The sequence below is a fragment of the Callionymus lyra genome, chromosome 19 (genome assembly GCF_982586985.1).
Source record: "Callionymus lyra chromosome 19, fCalLyr1.hap1.1, whole genome shotgun sequence".
Classification (NCBI taxonomy): Eukaryota; Metazoa; Chordata; class Actinopteri; order Syngnathiformes; family Callionymidae; genus Callionymus; species Callionymus lyra.
In genome coordinates this window covers 1,887,101-1,897,681 of record NC_141836.1, presented here as the reverse complement: position 1 = coordinate 1,897,681, position 10,581 = coordinate 1,887,101, and the positions used below count along the sequence as shown (strand labels likewise).

At 44.1% G+C, this 10,581-nt stretch overlaps 1 protein-coding gene across 1 annotated transcript; it reads left to right on the top strand.

Moving 5' to 3' along the window:
• The first annotated feature begins 3,945 nt into the window (after window positions 1-3,945).
• Window positions 3,946-4,996, top strand: sst6.1 (somatostatin family member 6.1). Its single transcript, XM_087781514.1, has 2 exons — window positions 3,946-4,125; window positions 4,182-4,996. The coding sequence occupies exons 1-2, from the start codon at window positions 4,021-4,023 to the stop codon at window positions 4,410-4,412; spliced, it is 336 nt and encodes a 111-aa protein (XP_087637640.1). The 5' UTR covers window positions 3,946-4,020; the 3' UTR covers window positions 4,413-4,996.
• The last annotated feature ends 5,585 nt before the right edge of the window (window positions 4,997-10,581 follow it).

Below are 10,581 nucleotides of genomic sequence, written 5' to 3'. Positions count from 1 at the left end.
AGGTCAGACAGGTAGACGTGAGTGAGGTCAGACAGGTAGACGTGAGTGAGGTCAGACAGGTAGATGTGAGTGAGGTCAGACAGGTAGACGTGAGTGAGGTCAGACAGGTAGACGTGAGTGAGGTCAGACAGGTAGATGTGAGTGAGGTCAGACAGGTAGACGTGAGTGAGGTCAGACAGGTAGACGTGAGTGAGGTCAGACAGGTAGACGTGAGTGAGGTCAGACAGGTAGACGTGAGTGAGGTCAGACAGGTAGACGTGAGTGAGGTCAGACAGGTAGACGTGAGTGAGGTCAGACAGGTAGACGCGAGTGAGGTCAGACAGGTAGACGTGAGTGAGGTCAGACAGATGTGAGTGAAGTCAGACAGGTAGACGTGAGTGAGGTCAGACAGGTAGACGTGAGTGAGGTCAGACAGGTAGACGCGAGTGAGGTCAGACAGGTAGACGTGAGTGAGGTCAGACAGGTAGACGTAAGTGAGGTCAGACAGGTAGACGTGAGTGAGGTCAGACAGGTAGATGTGAGTGAGGTCAGACAGGTAGACGTGAGTGAGGTCAGACAGGTAGACGTGAGTGAGGTCAGACAGGTAGACGTGAGTGAGGTCAGACAGGTAGATGTGAGGTCAGACAGGTAGACGTGAGTGAGGTCAGACAGGTAGACGTGAGTGAGGTCAGACAGGTAGACGTGAGTGAGGTCAGACAGGTAGACGCGAGTGAGGTCAGACAGGTAGACGTGAGTGAGGTCAGACAGGTAGACGTAAGTGAGGTCAGACAGGTAGATGTGAGGTCAGACAGGTAGACGTGAGTGAGGTCAGACAGGTAGACGTGAGTGAGGTCAGACAGGTAGATGTGAGTGAGGTCAGACAGGTAGATGTGAGTGAGGTCAGACAGGTAGACGTGAGTGAGGTCAGACAGGTAGACGTGAGTGAGGTCAGACAGGTAGACGTGAGTGAGGTCAGACAGGTAGACGTGAGTGAGGTAGGACAGGTAGACGTGAGTGAGGTCAGACAGGTAGATGTGAGTGAGGTCAGACAGGTAGATGTGAGTGAAGTCAGACAGGTAGACGTGAGTGAGGTCAGACAGGTAGACGTGAGTGAGGTAGGACAGGTAGACGTGAGTGAGGTCAGACAGGTAGATGTGAGTGAGGTCAGACAGGTAGATGTGAGTGAGGTCAGACAGGTAGACGTGAGTGAGGTCAGACAGGTAGATGTGAGTGAGGTCAGACAGGTAGACGTGAGTGAGGTCAGACAGGTAGACGTGAGTGAGGTCAGACAGGTAGATGTGAGTGAGGTCAGACAGGTAGACGTGAGTGAGGTCAGACAGGTAGACGTGAGTGAGGTCAGACAGGTAGACGTGAGTGAGGTCAGACAGGTAGACGTGAGTGAGGTCAGACAGGTAGACGTGAGTGAGGTCAGACAGGTAGACGTGAGTGAGGTCAGACAGGTAGACGTGAGTGAGGTCAGACAGGTAGACGTGAGTGAGGTCAGACAGGTAGACGCGAGTGAGGTCAGACAGGTAGACGTGAGTGAGGTCAGACAGATGTGAGTGAAGTCAGACAGGTAGACGTGAGTGAGGTCAGACAGGTAGACGTGAGTGAGGTCAGACAGGTAGATGTGAGTGAGGTCAGACAGGTAGACGTGAGTGAGGTCAGACAGGTAGACGTGAGTGAGGTCAGACAGGTAGACGTGAGTGAGGTCAGACAGGTAGATGTGAGTGAGGTCAGACAGGTAGATGTGAGTGAGGTCAGACAGGTAGATGTGAGTGAGGTCAGACAGGTAGATGTGAGTGAGGTCAGACAGGTAGATGTGAGTAAGAGGTTGTTTCAGACTCGATCAGAGACGCTTCACAAACTAAAGATGTTATTTTGATCAGATTTATTTGTGATTTGATGAAACATCGACTCCAGAGAATCTTTTACATCAACGAGCAGATGTTGATTTAAACATGTTTATATGTTTATCAACGAATTAAATAAATATTCTCGTGACATCATCGAAGAATAAACATAAACAATAACAATTGTTCGTCTCTGTGACCTTTTGACCTCTTTCATCTTGTTTGATTTATTTATATTTTGTTTAAGATAAACTTCATCAAATGTTAGAATTGACTGTAAATAACTTTAATGCTTCAGAACAGATTTAGAAAATAATAGAAAATACATTTAGACAAGTTTAAACACAAAAACACACAAACATTAAAAAGTGCAGAAATAACTTGTTTTCAAACTTCTCGTCTTCGTCTCAGTTTCTTGTCTCCGGGTCGACGTCGACCAGAACAAGAGCCTCAACATTTCATGTCGGTTCATCTCCAGTGAAGAGTTCGTATCCACGTCAACTCATGTCCCACAATGCACTGCAACTGACACTTCAAAGTATGAGTTTTTGAAAAAAAAGTGTAAATCAAAGTATCATTTATTAAGTTTTTCATGATCATTCTTGTGAAAATCATTACTTCTCTGAAGACACTTGTGAGAAGAAACCTGGAGAAGAACCAGACTCAGTGTTAAACTGTGAATTTATCCGTAACATGGACAAATATTTTACTTTTGAAGGTCAAATGTTTTTCACACGATTCAAAAATCTTTCCTCGTTCATGTTTTTTTGCTCCACAGACGAATTGAATGTCGATTATTTTGTTTTATATTTAATTTTTATTGTTATTTTAAATCAGCAAAACATTGAGTTTGTTTTTGACTTTGAATCTAACAAACGAGAAAACTTTGTGATCATCATGATTATTGTGATTTTCATGGTCTTCGTGATCTTCTTGATCATCTTCGTGATCTTCCTGGTCTTCCTGGTCTTCCTGGTCTTCCTGGTCTTCCTGGTCTTCGTGATCTTCTTGATCTTCTTGATCTTTGTGATCTTCTTGATCATCTTCGTGATCTTCCTGGTCTTCCTGGTCTTCCTGGTCTTCTTGATCTTCTTGATCTTTGTGATCTTCTTGATCTTCTTGATCATCTTCGTGATCTTCCTGGTCTTCCTGGTCTTCCTGGTCTTCGTGATCTTCTTGATCTTCTTGATCTTCTTGATCTTCTTGATCTTTGTGATCTTTGTGATCTTCTTGATCTTCTTGATCATCTTCGTGATCTTCCTGGTCTTCCTGGTCTTCCTGGTCTTCGTGATCTTCTTGATCTTCTTGATCTTTGTGATCTTCTTGATCTTCTTGATCATCTTCGTGATCTTCCTGGTCTTCCTGGTCTTTGTGATCTTCTTGATCATCTTCCTGGTCTTCCTGGTCTTCCTGGTCTTCGTGATCTTCGTGATCTTCGTGATCATCGTGGTCTTCGTGATGTTCATGTTCTCCAGTATGTTGTCGGAGGATTTGTCCAAAAAGATGATAGAGTCACAGAAACAGCAGATGTTTGAAGAAGTCTTCATACTTCCGTCACACCATCAGCATCAGAGTCTTGACGTGTCACGAGTCACGACTGATGGTTCAGACAGTAATAATCGATCAGAGAGAAATTCCATACATCTGTGTTTGTGCGTCGCTGATTTGACCTTTGGTTGGCGTTTGACCAAGTGTAGCAAAGTTTCTAACGACAAAACTATTAAACAACACAACTATTAAACAACACAACTATTAAACAACTATTGGATCCTGTGAGAGATTGAGTTGAAACATTGTTGTTCGCGTCAAGTTTCTGATGTAAAATGTAAAAAAGTGTTGAAAACATGCTTTCAGTGATGAGTCACAATTTGTTTAAAAAGGTTAACCCTTCAATCATCCGTTTGTTCTGTCCTGACCTCTTCACATCCTCCTCCCCGCGTTCACACCCCCTTCCTGCACACACACACCCCCCCACACACACACACACACACTCACACACTCACACACACACTCGTCATACACCCACCGCCTCCTGCGTCAGCGGCTGGTGGCAGCGAGACGTATAAAAAGCGTGGAGGACTTTGGAGGAGCAACATTTGGAGAGTCGCGACCAGCAGCAGCCGCCAGACGTTCTGTGGTTCCAGGTCTTCAGAGCTCCTTCGACTCTCTCTCTCTCTCTCGTGGTATCATGCAGCTCCTGGTGGTGTCGGCGGCTCTCGTGGGTCTTCTGTTCCACGTCCGAGCGGCTTCCATGCTTCCCGTGGACGAGCGAGGTCCTGTGCACGGCAGCAGGGTGAGCAGCAGGTCACCATGTGTCCGGAACTCTCTCTCATCTTCTCGTCCCAGCAGGAGTTGAGCAAAGAGCGCAAAGAGCTGATCCTGAAGCTGGTGTCGGGGCTGCTGGACGGAGCTCTGGACACCAACGTTCTGCCCGGGGAGGCGTCGCCGCTGGAGGACCTGGAGGAACCTCTGGAGGCTCGTCTGGAGGAGCGAGCCGTCTACAACCGGCTATCACTGCCTCAGCGCGACCGCAAAGCCCCGTGCAAAAACTTCTTCTGGAAAACGTTCACGTCCTGCTAACACCCTTGCAGCATCCCCCTCCTCACCTGGGTCCTCCTCACCCCTGGTCCTCCTCCTCACCTGGGTCCTCCAAACCTCTCGCCTCACCCCTGGTCCTTCTCACCCCCATCCTCCTCCTCACCTGGGTCCTCCAAACCCCTCGTCTCCCGCCTCACCTCTGGTCCTCCTCCTCCTCAACCCCATCCTCCTCCTCACCCCTGGTTCTCCTCACCCCTCGTCTCCCTCCTTACCCCTGGTCCTCCTCCTCCTCACCCCTCGTCTCCCTCCTCACCCCTGGTCCTCCTCCTCACCCCTGGTCCTCCTCACCTCTGGTCCTCCTCCTCCTCAACCCCATCCTCCTCCTCACCCCTGGTTCTCCTCACCCCTCGTCTCCCTCCTCACCCCTGGTCCTCCTCCTCACCCCTGGTCCTCCTCACCCCTGGTCCTCCTCCTCCTCACCCCCGTCCTGCTCCTCACCCAGAAGTCCTCATGAACTGTAGCAGACCTCGACTGTAAATACTCCTCCATGGACTGAGACGAAGATCATTGTTTCTGTATTTATTTCTTTATGTATCTTTCAGGATGTTAATAAATCATAGAGATGATGTTTGCGATGCTGGTGTTTGCCGTCAAACAAAAGGTTCCGTTGCACTTGAATGAAGGTGAAATAAGCGTTTTACGATGAGATATTTCTTCTTAAATTAAATCAATAAACATGTAACTAAATGTTTCTGAACGAGGGATTATTCAAAGTGACGTCAATTTTCAAACACGTTCATGGGTTCGATGCTCATTTAAGACTTTATTAACGATTTATTCTCAGTCAGACGCGACACTAACGATTGTGTTGATGACGTTTGTTTCTCGTCAAGTCGTCTCTGCGTCCGTCAAGTTTTTCAAAGTAACATTCGTGATCCTCCGAGGTCACAGAAAACGATTCCGACCTCATCGTCTGAGGCTTAAATCTCAAGACACACATGTCAATCACCCGTGAGGCTCATCCCTCGCTTCAGTCTGATATCGACTCGTCAGCCTGGATCCCATCAGTGCTGATGGATGAGGTGCGAACCCCGAGAAACCGTGATCGAACATCCACTCGTGCTCCGGACAAAACCAGTCGTCAGCAGTAAAACGTGTTCGGTCGTTAATTCATCGCAGTCGATTAAAGAGTAAATCAGTGGAGAAATGACAAATTTTGATCGACTGAGCAGAAGAAAAGTTCAAAGGGTCTCAACTATTTAAAAGGACATCATCAATATTTAGATTTTCATCAACAATCTTCTCCTCTGAACACTTGATGAAAGTAAATGGGATTCAAACTCATATCTATCTAAAGTCAGACAGTCTTGACCTGAACATACGGTGTTGACGTGAGGTCCGGGTCTGGACGCAGGACGGATCTTGTGAGGACGAGGGTCGTGTGGAAAATGAAACTTTTGATGGACTGAGATTAAGATAAAGTACAAAGGTCATGAACCTCGAGCCTCCTGGTCAAGACTGAGCTGCAAACATCTTCTGGTGAGACTGAAAACACTTGGGTTTAGTCTCGTTCATGCTCTGGTCCAACTGATAGAGCTCTGCATTGGCAAGTACCAAGCACACGTCCTGCCTCTGGACTCACAAGTTCATCTTTCACTCGGTGAGTCTGAGCTGTTTCTTTCAAGTGTTCTGAAGACACAATAAACTGATCTGGTTCCTGCTCCTGACCTTCGTTTGTGTTGGACCTTCTCGCTAGTTTCTCTTGAGTATCTGCATCCTGGTGCCATGGAGCTTCTGAAGAAGGTCACCTGGCAATGGTTTATGTTAAACACTAACAGGTTTATACAGATCAGTAGTAGATGTTTGAAGAAGTTCATTCTTCCAAACACCATCAGCATCATCAGACAGAACTAAACGATCAGACATTAGTTCAGATCCTCATTTTCACTCACGTGTTCACGGCTGTTTCTGACTTTACAACAAATGTTGCGACTTATATCTCACTTCACGTCATAGGATCAGATGTTTGGCGTAAATGTTTTGTTCTTCAGTGTGAAGGACTTCATCGATCATCTGAGACCTCGTGGTGATTCTCTCCAGGTGGCTGTGAACAGACGACTCTTTGCGCAGGAGAAAGTCAAAGATCTGGAACCAGCTCCATCCATGTCAACAGGTTCTAAAGCTTGTTGACGTAACGAAGTCTAAATCCGTGACAGAACGAACCGCGAGTGCTATTTTCAAAACGTTCATCTCCGGATCAGATCGCAGGTGATTTAGGCAGAGAAACGTTTCCTTCCCAACAATCCTCCATGACATCACTTACTCTTCTCAAATTCCAAAGCTCGTAATTACATGTTTTTTTTCTCCTTCCCGCCGCTTTGTTGCTTCCGTTAATGATGTGGCGGCGAAGAAACGGAGACTTGATTGCGACGCGTGGAGCGGCTTCAAAAGAGAAACATGTCTTGAATGATGGTTTACAAGTCGCTGATCTTTTATGCTGCGTCCGTGAAAACCAAACAATTTGACGCCGGCGGAGGTTCGGTCCACTCTGGACCGCGGTGGCTCGGGGGCTCAAATGAGCACGCCGAGGAGCAACATCAAAGCCCGTGTCTGCGAGCAAACATTTTATTTTCCTTCCTTTTGATGTGAAGGAGGCGAGGACGGCTCAGACCTGAGCGTGTAATTCAACTGTGACTTCATGTACGACGTGGTTCTGTTGCTGCTCACACGGAGCTTCAAAGAGCACGAGTGCGTAAATGCATGAAATACTTTTGTAACTTTAGCAACTCGTCATACGTTCGACCTCAATATCGAGACACGAACAAACCGGAGCCGAAGAGTCGAGACACAAAAGTGTCGCTGCAGCTTTAAGAGTACTTTAGTTCTGGAGTGTTCTACTGACAATGTTGTCGCTTAATCCACGAATCCACATGTTTTTTTAATTGGTTCCTAAGCTCTGTCAGGTTTTTCTCCCTCAATTTCTATGCAAATGAGCATCTTTGCTTTTAATTATTTCTTCTAAATTTAGCATGTTTATTAAAAGAAGACAATTCACTCAATTATTTAAACAAAAGGATGTTTTTTTGGCGTTAAAATTGATTGTTTTTCCACACCTGAGTTCACTTGACACCTGATTACTGCCACGCCTGTCAATCAAGCGTCACCTGCGGACGAGTCGACAGAAATATCCTCGAAAACGAACAACAAGTGATGAAGAAAAGTCGCAGAGACCTGTCTTTAAAGGGTTAAGAAGCTAATTCTTTACTTGATGATAAAAACCTTGATCATCGTCATCATATTTTCATTTGTTTGATTTAAACATTGACGTGTGACAAACAAATAAGAAATCAAGAAGAAAACAAACACTTATCAACCTAATTGTCACATTTATTCCATAAAAAAGTTGTTTTCTCATTCATTTCTTTAACAGTTGCTGCGGAAACTGTGTCTTTGAGTCAACATTGAGTCATATTTGAATAAACCTGGAACAATCCTGAGGTTTATTTATGAAGCTTTATCGACTAAAACATATTCAGTTAAATATGACTTTAAATAAAGATGACGTGAGTCATGACAATAAATATTCGATTTTTCCATGAATACAAATCCACATTATGTAAATGAAGTGATGACAAATACACGACAATATTAAAAACACCACCTGGACTCATGGATTCATTCACCGAAGCCGCTTTAAAAGTTTCAACTAATGCTTTTAACCATATTTATGAACTGAACACATTTGAATCCACATTTCTTACGACACATTTTCACTCTGGTCTTCAGGAGGTTGAACCCGTCACTGGTGTCAGCAGCAATAAGTGTCCGGCGCTCGTGAAGCTCTGGAAACAGTTAGCATCAGGCGCGTTCCATCCGCTCACTGATTGGTCCAGACAGGCCGAATTAACACCCGTCGTCTGAATGATGCTTCTGGGAAAAGGTGTGAACAGGCGGTGATTGCTGGAGAGAAACTAACACACACAACAGATGGACTTTTAACCCGTTATTTAATGAGCAACAGTTGTGTACGTCTGGCAAGGAGCTCCTTTCACACCTGCATCGATGAAACAACTTTAACCATGCATTGGAGGATTATGTTAGATATGAGGTAATAAAGTGCTTTTCTAGACCAGGTTCACAAAGAACTTAAAGATCAACATAAGACAAACACAGGAGTCTCAGAAAATCAGGGAAAAGCTCAAATCAAAGTGTGTTGAGATGTTTCTTGAAGGAGTCAGTAGATCATCAAACACAGATGTTTCTTGAAGGAGTCAGTAGATCATCAAACACAGATGTTTCTTGAAGGAGTCAGTAGATCATCAAACACAGATGTTTCTTGAAGGAGTCAGTAGATCATGAAACACAGATGTTTCTTGAAGGAGTCAGTAGATCATCAAACACAGATGTTTCTTGAAGGAGTCAGTAGATCATCAAACACAGATGTTTCTTGAAGGAGTCAGTAGATCATCAAACACAGATGTTTCTTGAAGGAGTCAGTAGATCATCAAACACACATGTTTCTTGAAGGAGTCAGTAGATCATCAAACACGGATGTTTCTTGAAGGAGTCAGTAGATCATCAAACACACATGTTTCTTGAAGGAGTCAGTAGATCATCAAACACAGATGTTTCTTGAAGGATTCAGTAGATCATCAAACACAGATGTTTCTTGAAGGAGTCAGTAGATCATCAAACACAGATGTTTCTTGAAGGAGTCAGTAGATCATCAAACACGGATGTTTCTTGAAGGAGTCAGTAGATCATCAAACACAGATGTTTCTTGAAGGAGTCAGTAGATCATCAAACACAGATGTTTCTTGAAGGAGTCAGTAGATCATCAAACACAGATGTTTCTTGAAGGAGTCAGTAGATCATCAAACACAGATGTTTCTTGAAGGAGTCAGTAGATCATCAAACACAGATGTTTCTTGAAGGAGTCAGTAGATCATGAAACACAGATGTTTCTTGAAGGAGTCAGTAGATCATCAAACACAGATGTTTCTTGAAGGAGTCAGTAGATCATCAAACACAGATGTTTCTTGAAGGAGTCAGTAGATCATCAAACACAGATGTTTCTTGAAGGAGTCAGTAGATCATCAAACACACATGTTTCTTGAAGGAGTCAGTAGATCATCAAACACGGATGTTTCTTGAAGGAGTCAGTAGATCATCAAACACAGATGTTTCTTGAAGGAGTCAGTAGATCATCAAACACAGATGTTTCTTGAAGGATTCAGTAGATCATCAAACACAGATGTTTCTTGAAGGAGTCAGTAGATCATCAAACACAGATGTTTCTTGAAGGAGTCAGTAGATCATCAAACACGGATGTTTCTTGAAGGAGTCAGTAGATCATCAAACACAGATGTTTCTTGAAGGAGTCAGTAGATCATCAAACACAGATGTTTCTTGAAGGAGTCAGTAGATCATCAAACACAGATGTTTCTTGAAGGAGTCAGTAGATCATCAAACACAGATGTTTCTTGAAGGAGTCAGTAGATCATCAAACACACATGTTTCTTGAAGGAGTCAGTAGATCATCAAACACAGATGTTTCTTGAAGGAGTCAGTAGATCATCAAACACACATGTTTCTTGAAGGAGTCAGTAGATCATCAAACACAGATGTTTCTTGAAGGAGTCAGTAGATCATCAAACACAGATGTTTCTTGAAGAGTCAGTAGATCATCAAACACAGATGTTTCTTGAAGGAGTCAGTAGATCATCAAACACAGATGTTTCTTGAAGGAGTCAGTAGATCATCAAACACAGATTTTTCTTGAAGGAGTCAGTAGATCATCAAACACAGATGTTTCTTGAAGGAGTCAGTAGATCATCAAACACAGATGTTTCTTGAAGGAGTCAGTAGATCATCAAACACAGATGTTTCTTGAAGGAGTCAGTAGATCATCAAACACAGATGTTTCTTGAAGGAGTCAGTAGATCATCAAACACAGATGTTTCTTGAAGGAGTCAGTAGATCATCAAACACAGATGTTTCTTGAAGGAGTCAGTAGATCATTAAACACAGATGTTTCTTGAAGGAGTCAGTAGATCATCAAACACAGATGTTTCTTGAAGGAGTCAGTAGATCATCAAACACAGATGTTTCTTGAAGGAGTCAGTAGATCATCAAACACAGATGTTTCTTGAAGGAGTCAGTAGATCATCAAACACAGAGATGTTTCTTGAAGGAGTCAGTAGATCATCAA